Source organism: Nicotiana tabacum, chromosome 23, assembly GCF_000715075.1.
Source record: "Nicotiana tabacum cultivar K326 chromosome 23, ASM71507v2, whole genome shotgun sequence".
Taxonomy (NCBI): domain Eukaryota; kingdom Viridiplantae; phylum Streptophyta; class Magnoliopsida; order Solanales; family Solanaceae; genus Nicotiana; species Nicotiana tabacum.
The window spans coordinates 20,241,225-20,260,782 of record NC_134102.1 but is presented as its reverse complement, the minus strand read 5'-3'; the positions used below and the strand labels follow the sequence as shown (position 1 = coordinate 20,260,782).

The 19,558-nt window shown below is 36.5% G+C and overlaps 1 protein-coding gene across 1 annotated transcript; it reads left to right on the top strand.

Annotated features, from left to right (window-relative positions):
* Positions 1–347: 347 nt before the first annotated feature.
* On the top strand, positions 348–18,785 carry LOC107806724 (apoptosis inhibitor 5-like protein API5). Its single transcript, XM_016630948.2, has 16 exons — positions 348–551; positions 665–829; positions 3,552–3,651; positions 3,744–3,809; positions 7,424–7,521; positions 7,607–7,681; positions 7,998–8,147; positions 9,284–9,349; positions 9,435–9,500; positions 9,755–9,865; positions 10,122–10,211; positions 10,287–10,393; positions 16,828–16,942; positions 17,034–17,099; positions 17,191–17,291; positions 18,143–18,785. The coding sequence occupies exons 1-16, from the start codon at positions 468–470 to the stop codon at positions 18,339–18,341; spliced, it is 1,659 nt and encodes a 552-aa protein (XP_016486434.2). The 5' UTR covers positions 348–467; the 3' UTR covers positions 18,342–18,785.
* Positions 18,786–19,558: the final 773 nt, after the last annotated feature.

Here is a 19,558-nt window from a genome sequence, read left to right as displayed (position 1 = left end):
AATCACACAAATTATATAAAATGTTTCTTATCACAAATTTAATTATTTTTTATTTCTTAAACTTTATATTTTGTAAAAAACCACCACATAAATTGGGAGGAGAGAGTAGTAGTTTTAACAAAATTTCCTTTTAAAGTCTTATTCTTTTATTAATTTATTTTTTCCCACCAACAACGTTTGTGATGGAGTTATAACTAATACTTCATATTTAATCAGAGTTTTCGAGTTCGAATTTAATGGATATGTAGTATTACTTTGTTACGGAAAACTTTGCCCCGACTATCGAATCCGAATTTAGTTGGACTCGAAAAAAAATAATTGTTTCTGTCGGTCCTTTCTCCTCTGTATATATCCATTTCTTCTTTTCCAACAAATAACCTGAGCCCGATTCTCAACCCAAAGTCAAGTTTCCCCTCACTTCTACTGTCTGCACACACTCTTCTGCTTCAAATTACAAGAAGCTTCCAATGGCGGAGGCATCCGAAGAAGCCATCATCGAGAAGCTTTACGAATACGGCGAACGCCTAAACGAGTCCAAAGACAAGTCTCAGGTCCGTAAAAAAATATCCAATATGTATTCCTTTTTCACTTACCTTTATTCTAGGGTTCGAAATTGAATGAAATTTATTTTGATTGAAACTGTTGGATTGTTCTTTTGGTGTAGAATGTGGAGGACTATGAGAATATAATTAAAGCATCGAAGAGCAGCAATGCTAAAGCTATGCAATTAGCAGCTCAGCTAATTCCGAGATTTTTCAAGCACTTTCCTAGTTTATCAGGCCGTGCTGTTTACGCTCAGCTGGATTTCTGTGAATCTGAAGAGCTTGCGGTAAGTCTTTTTGTATTTTCTTTTTTATTGAAAAGAAAAAATTGAACAATTTCTCCATTTGTGTGTGTCAACTGAGTTATGTTAATATTCTCTACTTCATTTCGAATTCATGAGATTGTTTCTTTTACTTATGATTATGAAATTACGATAAGGTTTCTTTGTTGTTCTTCCTGTGTGAAAGATGTATAATTGTTTTCGCCGAATAATGTTAGACATTATAATTATGATTACTTCCTCTGTCCCAATTTTAGTGATGCACTTTCCTTTTTAGTCTGTCCCAAAAAAGAATGATACTTTTCTATATTTAGAAATAATTTAATTTTAAACTTTCCATTGATTTATATCCACACAAATATTTATGTCTTATTTTAGACCACAAGTTTCAAATTTCTTTATTAAACTATGTGCCCAATTAGAGTGCATCACAACTACTGAGATACAAGAACATATGCAAGAGATAGGAATCATCTCGTAGTTTTAAACTGAGATTATGTGTAGTAGGTTCGTCTATTCATTGTGTGTTTTTGATGCCGAATTTGTGAGGGACTAGCTTAGGTAGCAAGTAGCTACTAGGATTGACTTAAGAAAATATTCATATTGCTGGAGGTGGATGAGGAACAGTTACTCCCTCTATTTCAATTTATGTGTCTTACTTTCCAGTTTAGTTTGTTTAGAAAAGAATGTCACTTTGTATATTTAGTGACTAGCTCTTTAGTTCCAACATCCTAAATGGCATGTAGTCCATAAGGTTCAACGTGCATTTTAGTACATTACACACATCTTTAATTTAAGACCACAAGATTTAACAGTCTCCCTTGCTTTCGTAAACTCCATGCTCAGTCAAAGTAAGACTTTATTATTACTTTTTTGAGAAAAGGTAAGGTTTTTTTATTAATACAAGCACTAAGATAGTGCATTTTAACCAGAATATATACCGAAAAAAGAGCATCCCTTCTTTATATAAAAAAGAGCATCCTTTTAGCTATGCAGGGAGCTCAAAGAGTCTAACATTTTATCTATGTTATTGACAATATCAATTTTAATCCACCAATACAAAAGACGAAGACATAAGCCTTTTTAATTGCTGAGTTGTCAATTTGTCATTCTTCTATCGTAAAACATCTATTGTTTCTCTCTTTCCATATCACCCAATTGCCATAGAGCTTTGTGGTCTCCTGAACAGCTAGTCCCTTCCAGCTTCACAAAGCAAGTTTCAAATAATCTGGTATCATGCCACCGGAAATTAAACAAGTTTAGGCATAGCAGATTCTGCTCCACACATGTAGCATCTATTATATAATGAGAATCCCCTATTTATCAACTCCTCCTGAGCAAGAGAAGCCTCATTAACAGCAGCCCAACAAGAACGGCTATTCTAGGAGGCAGTTTCATGTTCCATATCAAAATCAATTAGATTAAACTGAAATATGCTTATTGTAATTTTCTTTCTTCCGTTTTTAGTTGGCCATTTCAGTAAACATTTTTCCCCCCAACAAACAGAGATTTGTGTATCCAATTGCATCATAGAATTGAGTTCATGAATCACAGGAATTGGAAACTCAATTTTTGCTGTATTTTGGGAGTAGCAATGCCTTACTGAACTTTAGAAGTAAAGATATTAGTTTGCCGGCTCAATAATATGAAAAACAGTAGGGAGAAAATTAAATCACGACTCTGTAATAATTGCATTCAAAGCCATCACATGAGTATATTTTTATGCTGCAAGTTTATTGTCGTGTCCTTTCGCTTTTATCTTGATTTTTGTGCATAATTGAAAAGATGAGGAAATATGATTTAGACTCTGGTAAATAAATTTAGCCCGTAAAAAGCATGCCTTTGTTGTTCAAGAGAAATAACAAGGGAGAGGAAAGATCATTGCCTTTTTTATTTCTTTACAGCAACAACAACCAAGTATAATCCCACAAGCGGGGTTTGAGGAGGGTAGTGTGTACGCAGACCTTACCCCTACCCTGGGACTAGAGAGGCTGTTTTCGATAGACCCTCGGCTCAAGAAGATACCTATATTTTCTGCACCCAAGTTCCAATTAATTCTTGTATCTGGATTATTGGTGCATAGATACCTATATTTTCTGCGACAAAGGATGTGACCTAGTGGTCAATGACGTGGGTGCAAACCTTGGAGATCAGGTTCAAATCTCAACAGAGTCATCTGGCTAAGTTTTGGTGGCCATACTTGCTCAATAACTGTGTTGGTGGAGGTAACATGTACCTAGTGGAATAGTCGAGGTGAGCGCGAGCTGGCCTGAACACCACCGTTATAAATTTTTAGAAAAACCTGAAGTTTCTCCTTGATCTTAATCAATTTCATTTTTAGGGTAGAAAATGAGAAGGCAATGAGGAAAGGATCGTGATGAGATTGACCTTTGCATTGATTCTGTCTGTTACCTATTCTCCTTTCTAGATTTTCTATGTTTCTTGATTACATGCAAGACCTAGGTTTCAATCTTCTTCAGTTTCTTTCCGGTTTTGCTTTCAATCTCGCTTTACTGCTTTTTGACATGTTTAAAATATCCAATGAGTTTGGAATTCCTAGAAACGTTTGTCACTGCATGATTTAAGTTTCTTTTCACAGCTAAAGGATAAGAAGAAAAAAAAGGTTTCTCTTCACAGTATTTGCAGCATAAAATGAGATTGGAATTCTGTGGGATTGATGTTTCTGCAGTGGAGCCTTGACCTTTGTTTGACCTATTACTGCGTGCAGGTTCGAGTGCAAGCCATTCGTGGACTTCCTCTTTTTTGCAAGGACACACCCGAGCATCTTTCGAAAATTGTTGACATACTCGTACAACTCCTGACTGCTGGTATAGAAATCTCTTAGTCTTTCCATCAAGAATTGTTGATTATGAGAAAAAAGATATGTGATCTTGACTTCTCTATCTTTCTATTCTTCCAGAGGAAAATGTGGAACGTGATGCAGTAAACAAAGCCCTTTTGTCCTTGTTAAGGCAAGATGTAAAAGGTATGTTGATTTTTTCCTAGTGACTTTGAAACCATGCACGTAGGTACTATCTTTAGATAGGTTCATTTTAAATTGAGTTTAAGAAATTAAATCGCCGAGCTGATCAAACTGCTTTAGTTTTTTTTTGCTTTATGCTATTTCATGTTTCCGAGTACCACTCTTTTAGCACGAAGGTAGAACAATCAATACATTAAAGCCTGGTCAAGACCAAATGATGCCATGAAACTATGGATGTTGTATTTGGTATCCCTGATTCTTGTATAGTGCCTTGTTGGTATATAAGGTATAAGCATATTATCTTCAACTTACCCAATTAAATGCTAAAACCTTCAGAGTTTGTTGTGGGAAGAAAATGGACCTAGAGCTTAGCTCTACACTGAACGCTATCTTATGAGTTCAGGATTGTCTAAAACCATATTAGGAGACAAACAACGCACTCCTTAACATCCTAAACATCCTAAACACCCCTGCAAGCCCATGGTTAGACATCTGGAGCTTGGAGAATATAACATGTGGACCCAACATTGTCTAAATAGAATGAATCTGGCTCCGATACCATTTGAAGAAAATGCTTGGACCTAATCCAACCCCAAAAGTTTGTTCATGAGGTGAGATTGCCATAGACCATATAAGAAGACAAACAAACCATCTCTCAACCAATGTGGTCACTTAACATGTTGCATTAGCTGCATTTTATAAATCAACAAATTTATTGCACATTATATTTTGCACTAGAAGCACCTTCAGCAAGCATGCTCTTTGGGTCAATACCTGGGAAGCTGTATACCATTGTTGCAGCTTGTTTTATGCCTTGATTGGGCTACTAGTGCGAGGGTTTTACAGCCATAGGTGTGACATATTACAGTGCATCTTTTTATTACACTTATCTGACTTGGGAATTAAATTGATTAAATCCTTTTAGGAAATCTGTTCTTGTCCAAATTTAAATTAGCTATTTATAAGAGCTTAAGCAATAGCTATGTGGATGTATTGCCTACAGACAAATATTTATACTTCAGTATGACACTGCTGAAGCCAGAAGATGTGGTGTACATTTGGCTTTTCAGAAGGAGGACGAGAAGATGCCTGCGTGGGATGTACTTATGTGGTATTTTGAGAGAGAGGAATAAGAGAGGGATGAAGGACTAGAGAACAAATTGGGAGCTGGATAGTTTTTGTCAGTTACTTCAACAATTAAATTTATGCTCAGTGGATCAGAACAAAGTAGATTGGTTAATTTGGTTTAACAGCAAGGACAAATTGTTCACAGTGAATAACTGCTGTAAAATGATGTTGCAGCAAAATAGTCAGGGACTTCCAAACTGGGCTTGGAAGATAATTTGGAGAACTAAAGTACCTGTGAAAGCAGCCTTTTTGGGTTGGCTAGCAGCTAGAGATGTTTGTCAAACCCAAAATAAGTTGCAGAGAAGAGGCTTCTCCTTGAGCAGTAGATGCTATCTTAGTAATTCAGAGGAGGAGACAGTGGAGCACCTTTTCTTACACTGCAGAGTTTCAAGACAATGCTGGGAACATTTTCTAAGCATTACGGGCATATCTTTGGTAATACCACAGAAGATCTGTAACTTGTTGGAAATCTGGCAATCACAGGGAGTCAAGGGAAGTTTAAAGCAAATATGGAGGACCATTCCAATTTGTATCTTTGAAGGAAAGAGGCTACAGATTCCCAGAGTTAAAAACGAATGCATTAAAAAGTTGTACTTCTGGTGTTATAGTAGTACTATAGATAGGATGGATCAGTATTTGGAGTTTTTGCACTTCTTAGGGGACAATATGTAGTATGAACTAAGCAAGAGCTGCAGCTATCTTGTACTTTTCTTCTGTGCCATCTTGGTACCACTTTTAATAATATCTCTACTTTTAATTTTTTTTTTTTTTTACCTTGCCATTATTAGGAAAAGGCCTGGAAATGAATTTGTACCACATAGGGCTTGTCTTTTGTTTCAAGTGAATCTTGGTGCACCCACGAGGTCCCTGTTAGTGTAGAATGATTGGATGTCTAAGTTGTACATTTTCTTATACTACCACTTCTATATTGGGGATTCCCCCCAACACCAATAAAATTGTTACTTTATTAAAAAATATGAGACTGTCTCTAGTTGGGATCATTTGTAAAAGCAGATGGGTTAAAGATCCCGTTCGAATGCTAAGGATACCAACATTTTCAAACACAAAAACTAAAAAAGAAGCATTGAATTTTTTTGGAACTTTTAGCACAAAGCGAAAATAAAGCACATGCTTTAAGAAAGAAAGGTGCAAATGAAGTGAACAAAAAAATACATGTAATCCATAACAAATAATAAGAAAGGTAAAGATTATTAATGAGTACCAAGAAGGTACCAAAATAGTACGACCGAGAAGAAAATTTCCAGGAAGACAAAAGGTCTAGCCTAATACAGGAATATTGACAGTAAACACACACAACAATTATTTGGACGAAAATTGAAAAATCAAATTTTTTGGTGAAATTTGTGTAGTGCTGCCTTCTTCAAAACATTGCCCATGGGTAACGAGACGTAAGCCTTACTGGCTTGGTGCTTGACCTAATCACTGTCTAAGTGAGGCAAAGCGCTCTACCTGTGTTGCACCTAGCTTCAGGGCTTAAGCTCACTTCAAACGAGCCTTTGATAGCACCATAGGGTATTATGCAGTTGTTTTGCTCTCTATTTAGCATTATCTTATCTCCAAAATTGTCTAGTCAAAAAAGGGGAAAACAAGAAAACTAAGAGATCATCTTTTATGAATTTAAAAGGCAAGGCATGGATTTCATGATATGTTTGTGTGAGCTGTTGTAATATTGCTTAGATGAGAGTTATTGTTTTGCCAATGCTACAACTCTAATTCTGGTTACCGTGGTGTGTTCCTTAATTAGACAAAAGTGGTATTGGAAACTTCTCATATCAATTTATTTCTACCAGTCTGTAACCTATATCTTCATGAAAATATTTGGACATTGGATGCAAACTTTTTGACTGGTTATTTCTCTCTTCTGAAGCAGAAAGAAGAAAACCCAAAGTAAAAGAAGAAATTAACCACAATCAAGCCAAAAAAAATCTAAAAAACACATACATACTACGCGCGCGCTCGCACACACACACACACACACACACACACATATATATATATATATATATATATATATATATATATATATATATATATATATATATATATATATATATATATGCTTTTGCATGGTATTCAACCCATAGTCCATTATGCATACCTGAAATCAGAGATTGAAGAGAGGTTGGAGCAGCATATAGTCATTATTCTCTCCTGCTGCTTGGTAGTTGATTTTGGAGACACATTGACGGGGTAGAGGAGAAAGAGAGGAGGACAGGGGCACAGCTAAGAAGGGAGAAGAATGCCTGAAGAGTTAGCAAGGTTAACTGATAAGCAATGCAAGAGAGGATGCTCTGCAGTAGAACTAGCTTGTGCTTGCTATGAAAACTTTCAATCCCTCAGCATCGTTTTGCCTTCTGCTCTATTAATTCATTTTCCTTCTCTTTCATGATGCTTTAACTGCATAAAATTTTCTGATAGAATTGCTGCTCTGTTGTTAAAGGCAATTAACTTCCTTTCTTTTCCTGTAGCTTCATTGACAGCTCTTTTTAAACACATTGAGACTGTTGATGAGCAGATGTCTGATGATAATCAACGTGAAAGGACATTAGTTTTTATAAAAGACAAGGTAATAACGTCAATATTTTTTCTGTGGAAGAATGGCCATTTTGCTAGTCTTATGTATTCTAGTTGGCTGCATGACTTTGTTGCAGGTATTTCCTCTAAAAGCTGAGCTCCTCAAGCCTCCAGAACAAATGGAAAGGCACATTACCGATCTGATTAAAAAGGTAATTACATATTCTACTCCTGTTCTTTCTGTCTTGTAGGGAGTGATGAGAAGATTGTTCAGTAATTTTGACTTGCATCCCTTCAGAAGCTTTGCTTCTTCTACTGTCCGCCAGTTCCTGTGGTATCTTGTAGAGAAATTCTACATGCAATGTGATTGTTATCACCTAGAATACGGGGATTATTGTGATACCAGTGAAGAAAATTGCCTAGATAATAAATGCTGTATGTTCTAGATGATTAGAACGCAAGAAAATTAATTTTCTTGAGAAAGATAACATGTTACAATGCAAGAAGATTAATTGCATCTCATTGCAGAGTCTACAAGATGTGACAGGAGCAGAATTTAAGATGTTCATGGATTTTCTGAAAAGTTTGAGCATATTTGGGGATAAAGCTCCTGCAGAGCGTGTGCAAGAACTGATTGAGATCATTGCAGGCCAAGCTGATCTAGATGCACAATTCAATGTAAGTGTTCGTTCCATTTAGAATGTTTTAGAGATTTCCGGTTTCCTGTTCTTCTCAGTCAAAAAGCTCTCACTAGGGTGGTTGGTTGGTTGTTTTAGTGTACTGATGTTTTTGCCTTAGTTACTGAAAGCATTGGTTATTTGAATCTCTAGAACCAACAGTTGGATGCTCAAAACTTTTCACTTAGTTTAGTTGGTTTCTATTTTAGCAATTCACCCCAAGGTGAAAACGTTTACAATTTGCCATTGGGTTTAAACTATAAATTCAACACATTGGAGAAGATCCATTCTGGAATTCACACATCAAATCAACCGAACTAGTTCAAATTTTCCAAAAGTATTAGAGCTAAACACAATCTGATTGAAAACTTTAATTAATAAAACTGATCTAAACCTAAATACATGAAAATTGCTTCAATGTTAATTTTAATCAGTATTATCAAATGCTAAAATGCGCTGAGGTCTGTTGGGGCTTTATGAGCAAAACGCAAATAAAGCGCGGGCTTTAAATAACAAGGTGTAAAAGAAGAAAAAAGTGTATATGTATGTGTGTGTGCATGTGTAATAATTCAAGTATAATAATTTAAAGCACTAATAACAGTTATATGGAAAAAGAAGTTAAAATATTAAAATATTGAAATATTAACTGATTAGTATTGCCTCTTTAAGATAACACTCACGGTAATTAGACATATGTATGGTGATTGCGCTGAAGCGCCCGTTAAGCCAGGCGAAGAGCTCAGTCCGTTTAGCCTAGGTGCACTTTAAGCGAGCTTTTGACAATATTGATTATGATTGTGAGCTTTTGATCTTAAGCATATAGATTTCGCTATCTATCTGCTTTCCTGGCATGTAGTGCTTAAAGCACTACAGGATGGAACCTCTGAACTACTGGATTGCTAAAGTCAGTATCCTAAATGTGATGTACGTCGTAATTCGTACATCACATGTATCAACGGAAATCATATGTCGTCTTGAAAGAATTAGATTTCTGTTCTATATTCTCCATCTTGTTTTCCCTATGAGTCTGAACTCCTTGTCTGAGTAAACTTCAGTACCATTTGTGGGCTTGTTAATCTGCAGTGCAGCTGAAGAATTCCTGCTACATTCATCATCTAAATTGCTTTAATATTGCAGGTTTCAGACGGAGACCATATTGCTAGATTGATAGTCTGTTTGTTTATGGCTATTCCATTTTTTGAGGTTTGTCCTTATCTGGATACTTCATTATTTTTTTCAGTAGTGACTACAACTTGTCATGCCTAACTGATTTCTACATTTCATGCAGAGGGGTGCCTCAAATAGCAAATTTCTAAACTATTTGAATAAGCATATTTTCCCAGTATTTGACAAGGTAATACCTGATTTCCTCATACCGTAGCATAGTTGATTCAGTTTCCTTATCTGCTATGAAATAGCAGCTGTCACATTTGGTTTTATTTTGGTGCTCAAAACATATTTATTTATTTATTTTTTGTTTCAAACAAGGAGATAGTTTGTCAAAGAAGAATGTAAAGAGATAATCTTTCTAAATTTCTTTTCCATTGTGGATATTAATTTGTTCTTTTGGTAGTTCCAAAAGTTGTTCTAACCTATCTTTGTTATCAGCTTCCTGAAGAACGGAAGGTAGACCTGCTCAAAAACCTTGCAGAGAGCGCACCTTACACAACTCCTCAAGACTCGAGACAGATCCTTCCCTCTGTTGTTCAACTCTTAAAGGCAAGTATTTAGTTTTCCTCGCCTGTATGCCAGTCTATTAGTTCTGGTTAGAAGCACCTTTATGCGTGCAGAAAATCATAGGGCCGATAAACTTCTATACATTCTAAAAGTTTTTCCTGCATCTGCATATAGCACATTAACTCTACCTTATATTATTCCATGAACAAGGTGAAACCTTTTGAGTTTGAACTACTTCGTGAAAGATTAACCTTTTCAATTAATCATTTTCCTTATGAAACTTTTTTTGCTCTTTTAGAAATATATGCCTCGTCGAAAAGCGGGAGAAGAGATGAACTTTTCTTATGTTGAGTGTTTGCTGTATACTTTTCACCATTTAGCTCACAAGGTATGTCCTCTTTCCCTTGTATACATATTCTGTATATGCATGTTGGGTTCTCACCACTTCTTTTTTGTCGGATAGGCGCCAAATGCCACCAATAGCTTATGTGGTTACAAGATTGTGACTGGACAACCATCTGACAGGCTTGGGGAAGACTTCTCGGAGAATTACAAAGAGTTCACAGAGAGGTAGTTTGCTAGTCTAACTTCTTATTTTTTGCTCTTGAATATATCATCCTGCGCTTAGTGCATATATGTCAGGTAATATTCTTGAAACATTTTTATTTGTTAGCGAGTCAAATGCACACTGTTTTTGCCTAGTAACAAATTTGTTACCATTGGTTACTGCATAGAAAGTAAGAATGTCGTTGCCAGGACAGAGTAATAACCAAACTTTGTCAGGACTAAACTGTTGTGATGTTGGAATGTATCTTGACTTTTGATAGTTAGACTGCAAACTATCGATGAAGGTGGTTCAATTGCAGTAGGTCATAGTGTGATTTGGTTAGTTATCAATTAATGTAAGAAGAAATAACTTACTGAAAAAAGCTTGATCCTATTGTGCCCCTTCTTTCTCAATGGAGCTTTATTAGCTTTCTTGAGTCGTAGTCAAGACATGCACTCCAGATAGTGCTCATAGTTATTGGAGGTGCAAGGTGCAAAAATGAATAGATGAGACTAGCAATGACCTAAGGAAAAGAGAAAATGCACAATTTTAAGAAGCTCATCTTTAGCAAGAGATATAAAGCATGGGTTCAGTTTTGGACGGGGCTAATGTTAAGTTTTGGAAAGACAGGTGGCTAGAGGATTCAACTCTGCAAAATGACTTTCCAAACCTCTATCAAATAGTGAGCAGACCTGATTCAACTATCTCTCAGAATAGAACAGGCAATTCTTGGTTTTCAATCCTCAGAAGAAATTGGGTGAATTACTTAGCCTTCTGGAACAATTGGAGAAATGCATGGTCAATGAGCGACTTCCAGATAAACTCATATGGGGAGCAAGTACTAAAGGAATGAAAGGGGGTTGTTCAAAGACAAAAAAGAAGAAAGGGGTGACAGAATTGAAAAAATTAGTTTCGAATTTAAGCCAGGGTAAAGGGGAAGGTAGGGTAAGGGGCAGGATTCACAAAGCTCATTTGGGATGAAAGTAAAAATCCTTAGTTGGAACGTTAGAGGGTTGAATGAGAGTAAGAAGAGGGGGATCATCAAATCTTTGTTGATGAAGTGGAAGGCAGATATAGTATGTTTGCAGGAGACAAAAATTGAAGAGTGGTCACAACAATTAGTAGGTTCTTTATGGGGAAATATTTGGGCTAGCTGGGCAGATTTGCAAGCAAATGGCACAAGAGGTAGGGTTATTATTTTGTGGGACAGGAGGTTGTGGAAAAGCATTAACATTCAGTAAGGTATATACTCGGTTTCTGTCATTCTAGAAAGTCTCCAAGAACAATTCAGGTGGTGTTACACTGGGTATATGGGCGACATTCAAATGCAGCAAGAAAGGATCTTTGGCATGAATTGGCAGCAATAAGGGGTATTTGGGATGAGCATTGGGTGATAGGGGGAGATTTTAATGTATGCATATATGAGCATGAAAAATTCAACTGTCTTAGAAGGTCCAGAGCGATGAAATCTTTCTCTGATATTATATTGGAATTGGAACTGTTGGACTTACCCCTACATGGAGCTCAATATACATGGTCTAGAGGTGAAGAACAACTTCGGGCTTCTAGAATTGATAGGTTCTTAATCTCATCTGAGTGGAATGACAGCTTCAAGGCAATAAAGTAGGTGGCTTTACCCAGAGTAGAGTCTGATCATAAGCCATTAATGCTTGAATGTGGGGATTGGGACTCCAATTCGTCTTATTTTAAATTTGAGAATATGTGGTTGCTAGCAGAGGGATTCATGGACTCAGTTAAAGAATGGTGGTCCAGTTATCAGGTAGTGGGCAGTCCAGACTTTCTTGACTCAAAAACTGAGGAACCTGAAGAAAGACATCTCATGCTGGAACAGGGAGGTATTTGGAAAACTAGAAACTCAAAAAAGTAAGGCACTTAATGAACTAACTATACTGGAACAATCATCTGAAGGCAGAGTTCAAACACAAGTTGAGAAGGCTCAAATGATCAACATGCAATCACAAATTCAGCAGTTAGCAAAGATTGAAGAGGTTTCATGGAGACAAAAATCAAGATGCTTATGGCTTAAGGATGGAGATAAAAATACGAAGTACTTCCAAAAGATGGCTAATGCTCATAGAAGAAACAACTGCATTGATAGGCTACAGATGAGGGAAGTCATCATTGAAGATAAGGAAGAAATCAAAAGTGAAATCCTGAACTTCTACCGGCAGTTGTACACAGAGACTGAACCTTGGAGGCCGTCAGCTAGATTTGACAATCTAGCTAGGATTTTAGAAGCTGAGAGAAACTGGTTGGAAAGGGAGTTCGAGGAACATGAGATTCTTTCAACTATTAGAAAATGTGCTCCAGATAAGGCTCCAGGACCTGATGATTTTACTATGGCATTCTTTCAACATGCTTGAGAGATTATAAAAAAGGAGGTTATTGATGCAATGAATCATTTTCACCACAACTGCCACATGGTTAAATCTATTAATGCCTCTTTTATTGCTCTGATTCCTAAAAAGAAAGGCGCAACCGAGCTCAAGGATTATAGACCAATCAGTCTTATAAGCAGTGTTTATAAGATTGCTTCTAAACTTTTGGCTGAAAGGCTTAAAACAGTCATTGGGAAGTTGGTATCGGGGAGTCAGAATGCTTTTGTAAAAGGGAGACAAATCACAGATGCTGCTCTCATTGCAAATGAGGCACTAGATTGGAGACTTAAGAGTGGAGAGCCAGGGTTGTTATTTAAACTGGACATTGAGAAAGCTTTTGACAAAGTGAGCTGGTCATACTCGCTCACAATTCTGAGGCACATGGGCTTTGGGGAAAGATGGATAAGATGGATCAAGTTCAGCATCACTACTGTTAAGTATTCGATCTTAGTGAACAGGGGTCCAGTGGGTTTCTTTTCTCCACAAATAGGTATCCGACAGGGTGATCCTATCTCACAGTTCCTCTTTATCTTGGCCATGGAAGGGCTTAGTAAAATGCTGCAGAAAGCTAGTCAGTTACAGTGGATAGAAGCTTTTAAAATTGGGAGGAATGTTGGGACTCAAACTGCTGTATCTCATCTACTTTATGCAGATGATACACTGATTTTTTGTGGAGCTGAGAGGTCTCAAGTGATCCAACTAAACCTAACTTTGTTCATTTTTGAAGCTATTTCAAGTTTGCACATGAACATGTCGAAGAGTACCATTTATCCTGTTAATGAAGTCCCAAATCTGGCTGAGTTGGCTGGTATTATGGGATGTAAAATTGGTTCATTTCCATCTACTTATCTTGGTTTACCTTTGGGAGTAAAATTTAGATCCACTGAAATTTGGAACGGGATCATAGAAAAGTTTGAGAAGAAACTTGCATCATGGCAAATGCAATATCTTTCATTTGGGGGTATATTAACACTTATCAACAGTGTATTGGACAACATACCAACTTACTACATGTCTCTATTTTCCATCCCAGCAAAGGTTTTGAAGCAACTTGATAAGCTAAGAAGAAACTTTCTCTGGGAGGGCAATAATGAACGACATAAATTCCACTTGATCAAGTAGAAAAAGGTTACACAACCAAAAACTCAAGGGGGGTTGGGAATCAAAGATCTAGCAGCACACAATAAAAGCATGATGATGAAGTGGCTGTGGAGATACAATATGGAGGATTCTGGGTTCTGGAAAGTTGTCATCAAAGCCAAGCATGGAGAGCCTGGTGTTCAAAAGTCTCAAGTGCTCCATACGGTGTGGGATTATGGAAAGGCATCAACAAATTATGGAGTACTTTTGCTCAGAACATCCACTTTGAAGTTGGGAATGTACCTACATCAGATTCTGGAAGGATAAATGGCTTGGAAACTCTACCCTCCAAGTTGCATTCCCTAACTTGTTCACCATTGCCCAAGATCCTAATGCGGTTATTGCTGCATATAGGGAAGGGGTCAATTGGGACTTGAAGTTCAGAAGGGACATGCATGATTGGGAAATAAATGAGCTGCTAGACCTTTATGCAAGACTATAACAAAGCAATGTTAACTCCCAAGTTGTGGATTGACTTAAATAGGGGAATCATGGTGGAGGCATCTACACAGTCAAGGTGGGATATCAACAAATGTGTTCTAGTAATCCCATGATAGATAACTGGCCCTGGAAACTTATTTGGAGAACCAAGCTGCCACCAAAGGTTATCTGTTACACCTGGACAACATTATATGAGGCATGCCTCACACAAGATAACCTGATGAAAAGGAACTTCCAGTTACCTAACAGATGCTACATGTGTCAAAAGAAAGCTGAAAGTACCTGCCACTTGCTCCTACACTGTGAGGTGGCTTCAGACATATGGTACATGTTTTTTTGCCTTTTTGGTCTCAAATGGGTCATCCCTTACACAGTCAAGGACGCTTATAAGAGCTGGAGTTTATGGAGAGTTGATGAAGCCATCAGGAAAATCTGGTCAATGGTCCCTGCTTGTATTTTCTGGTGCATTTGGACAGAGAGAAACAAGAGATGTTTTGATGGAAACTCAACTTCTATAGGTTCTTTAAAGGCTATGTGTATTGTCAATTTGTTCTGTTGGTCTAGACTGTACCCTATCAACAATATTGATCATCTTTTGGATTTCATTAGTTCCTTAGCTCTGGCTTAGCCAATTAAGTATAGGAGCCGGAATATTTTTTGTAAGCTCAAATGCCAAATCATGTACTTCTTGCATCTTCTTGATGCCATCTATTGAAATCACTTACTTTATCCAAAAAAAAAAAGATATGGAGGAGGAAAAAGAAGAGGAAGACGGGACTAGCAATGACCTAGGAAAAGGAGAATAGCACTTGAGGGCTGGGAGGAAAAGAGGAGTGTGCGAAGCTGGAGAACATACCTGAATGGATGGTGAAAAAGCTGAGGCGGAGAGCGAGAGGGGGATAGAGAGAGAGAGATGAGTTGAGTCAAGTTGAGTGGATGAGAGGCGTCCTAGAGGTTTCTGTCGTTTCCTATGCTAAATCAATCATTATGTATGCTTTCTTTATTTTTCCTTTTCATTGATCCTACATCACAATTTTGCCATAACATCATAAACTTAATCAAGAAATTAACAAAAACCATTCCCAATAAATAATCCAAAAACACAAAGAAAAGATGAGATTAGTGAAGTGTACCTTTTCCCTAAGCAAGCTATCGGAGCCTCAGTGCGCTGCAAACTATGGTTGGCTCTAGATGTTCAGGGAGCTGATTGGATTCTGTTAGTGACTTTGTCAAACTCATATGTTGGAACTTGGAAGACTTTTATCCTTATAACTTACTTCACTTGCATGCTTTCTTTGAGCCGAGGGTCTATCGCAAATAACATCTCTACCTTCACAAGGTAGGGGTACCCTCCCAAGACCCCACTTATGGGATTATACTGGGTTTGTTGTTGTTGTTGTTGTAACTTAGAGCCTGTTTGGCCAAGCTTCTAGGAGGCTAAAAGTACTTTTTTTTTGGGTCAAAAAAGTACTTTTTTGGAAATTAAAGGTGTTTGGCCAAAACAAAGAAGTGCTTTTGAGCACCAGCAAAAGCAGTTTTTTTTGCTTTTGGGAAGAAGCTACAAATTCTAGCTTCTTCCAAGAAACAGAAGCACAACTAGAAAATTAATTTTTTCAAGAGAAAAATATCCTTTCCAAAAAATTACATATCTCAAATTATCCCTCATTAATTTAAATTTTTTCTTTTTCTTTTTTGTTTCTACCATCCATTTCTTCATTTTTCTTATTTCCATCATTTTTTATTCTTCTCGTATTCTTCTTTGGAATAATTTCTCTATGATTAATAGATCTCTTTTTTATGTAGGATTTATATAGTAAATTTTTAATTTATTCCACTGTTACTAAAAGGTAAGTTTTATAGAGCAGTGGTTAGGCCTGCCATGTTATATGGAACTGAATGTTGGCCAGTAAAGACTCACACATCCAGAAGATGAAAGTAGCAGAGATGAGGATTCCAATTCTACCCTTAATGATAAGCTTTTATAACCACACAAATACTCTGGACCCCTTTTTGACATGTTTAGGACCATAAATTCCAAAGTCTTTCATTTTTTCTTTAACTCTGTGCCCAGTCAAACATGCTCACCTAAATTGGAACGGAGGGAGTACCGTTTACCAATATTATATCTTGGAATAACTATACTTTATATTGATTAAAATATTTAAATATATATTTTTACTTTATGTCTTATAAATTCAATTCTCTTGTACAAATAATACTAATTGTAAATTGAACATTTACTGTCCTTTTTCGTATATTAAAGTACTTGTTAGAAAGATTGGCCAAACACAATTTGCTTATCAAATATTGCACAATGCACGTCTAAAATGAATTGGCCAAACACAAACTACTATTCTCCAAAAGTACTTTTTCGGAAAGCACTTTTCAAAATAAGCAGTTTTTGGCAGCTTGGCCAAACGGGCTCTTACTGTGCTTGCAATCCTGTAAGTCTTGATTTTACTTGGTATTTGATTCAGGTTAAACTGTTTTGAAGAGCTTGCTAGGGCTACCATTAAGAAATTGACTCAGGGGATGGCAGAGCACAATAAAGCACTTGCTGCTGCTAAATCTGATGAAGAAAAGGAAAAACTCGTGAGTGCATTCTCCAGGTTTTAACAGATTGTTCTTAAAATGCTACTTAATGGTGCACTATTTGAGCAGTAAAATCTTTTTGGTTCTGCAGAAGGCTCAAAAGCAGAATGCTACTACAGGGCTGAGGACTTGCAATAATATACTGTCTATGGCTCAGGTAAGCAAACTGAATTTTAAGATACAGACACACATTTTAAATTTGCTTATGCGAGACTGTCCTGAACCAATTATAATCTTTGATAATTCAGCCACTACATGCAAAAACACCTTCATTCATCGGGGACAAAAAAATCAACCTTTCATGGAAGGAAGTTGTGAAATCTACAGCACCATCAACAAGTTCAACTGGGTATGTTTTTGTTTGAACTTCAGAAAGATGATGTGGTTACACTAGTTTATATAACTTTTGTGGTCTCATAATTAATATTTTTGCATGGACAATCAACTGGCTGAATGGTGAAATATATCATATTAGTGAAATGGGGTGTTGGGTATAAATCCCATCCCTGCTTTAGTATTACATTGATTTGGATTCAATAGATAATTTATTGCTATTCTTTTCTACGTCTCTTAGGAATAGTGATACATCTCAAACCAAAGGTTCCATTGTTAATGGTCGATGTAGATATGAAAGCTTTCTTCCTTCAGCCCATGCTTAGTGGCTCAACCCACTTTCATTCTGATAGGTTTCCAGTTTCAGGCTTTCAGCACATCTATCAATGGTCTGAAAAGCTAGCTTCTAGCCCCACAATAAACCTCCAGTTATTATGGAATTCTATGTTTTCTTTTGCTTGATTTCTTGGTATCCAATAGGATACACGGTTCAATCATCTGAAAGCATTTTACATTTGTTCATGATTTTGGTCATGCTAAACTATTCCAGCTCTATTTAAAGAGAGCACAAAGACATGACCCAAGAAATAGACAAGTACAAAAATAAAGGTTTTCTTGCTTTACTGTTTGTCTATCATCTCTAGATGCTTTTTTGGTCTTGAATGTTAACTGTTTAAACATAAATTTTTCTGAGTTACCCCTGTTATTTGTTATTTACTGACTTGTATTGCTAGTTGTTTACTTCAAAGTCTCGTTCGATATGGAAGACTTCGTAACAGCGGTTTATGCTCTTTTAGGACGTTCACTAGTTATCCTTTCATATGCTTTCTCATCTTACCTAGTTTATGTCTATTTCTTTATCACCAGAGTCAAACGACCTGCTGGTGCAATTAATGGTTCAAGTAGTTCTGCGCCAAAGAAGGGCCGGGGAGGTGGTAGCATGCCGAACCAGTTTGTTGACAGAGCTTTTCAAGGTCTGTCATATGGAGGGAGAAGTACAAGAGGTAGAGGCAGGGGAAGAGGTTTCCGCGGAAGGGGAAGGGGAAGGGGAAGGGGATATCACTAGCCCAGGTCTGACCTCAGTGTTATCTGCGAAACACTTTTCTGTGAACTAAAAGATGCAGAGACGTTGGATTTCGTCTTAGAGATGCAATTTTGAGAAGTAGTCCGATGATTTGCGGATTGGGAAGCGTAGTTGATCTCGTACATGTGATGATGTGGTTTGTCAGTTTTGATGTGGCAGTCTGAAGCTGATCTTTCTCAAGATATTCTCACAAAGCAGCACTTGATCCGACCAACCTTTGGTGGCAAAGAAAACGAAAAGAAAATATAGTGACAAGATTCTAATGGAGCATTTGTAGTAATTGTATTTGTAATTTTCATTTGGGAGACATTGTTTCTTGTTTAATTTTGTGATTTTTCATTTAATTTATTGTTGTCCTCGTTTTAATACCCTGTGCATTTAAACATTTTTTAGCATGCCTTAATCCAGTTTAACAGTTTTTTTGAATGACGTTTGACTGTATCCAAGGTTAGTTTTTATTTATTTAACCTGAATAATAGTACGCTGAAAATTGTAGTATCTTTGCTCTTGTTAAAGAAAATGCGCATTTTTCTTTTAAGTACACTCGAGAAGGATTATAACCATTTTAAAGAGGGAATGAGCAATTTGTCATGTTTTGAACATTCCCACGACCTTGTTTCCTCGTAAATTTTCATTAAGAAGGTGAAAAATATACATTGTCAAACCCAAAGGATCATTATAATTTAAGAACTAAACAAGCATGATTAACAAATATTTATGTGTAATAGATATGTACTTGTATTAATGACAAAAATGTGATTATAAGTACGATTGGAATCAGTGAAAAGCCAATAACAGCGATAAAATGTCAAAATGATAGATTTACGTACTGTCTTCGCATTGTTTTATACCGTGGTTGAGAAATTAGAAATGTGAACTTTGGTCATTCTTCTTCAGCTTAAAAGACGTGGATTTTCTTTTGAATGCTAGAGCTAGAATTTTAAGAAACAAAATAAATAAGGGACTATTCATAAGAGAAAATTATGCTTTATTTTGAATTAATACCTTAATATGTGGAAGATCTTTCAATTCTTTTTAGATATGTCAAAATGATTTGTTGTTCTTAACTTTTTTTTTTGTCTATATGTAATTTATAATTGTCAAATTATCGTTTACTGATACCCATTTAGAACACCCATTTTTGCAATAAACTGAGAAGCAATAGTACTCGTAAGAAAAATGTATTGGTTCTAAAGACT

Coding starts and splice junctions, on each gene's coding strand:
- LOC107806724 (XM_016630948.2), top strand. CDS start 468: ATGGCGGAGGCATCCGAAGAAGCCATCATCGAGAAGCTTTACGAATAC. Junction 8,148..9,283: donor ATCTAGATGCACAATTCAAT/GTAAGTGTTCGT, acceptor TTAATATTGCAG/GTTTCAGACGGAGACCATAT. Junction 9,866..10,121: donor CTGTTGTTCAACTCTTAAAG/GCAAGTATTTAG, acceptor TTGCTCTTTTAG/AAATATATGCCTCGTCGAAA.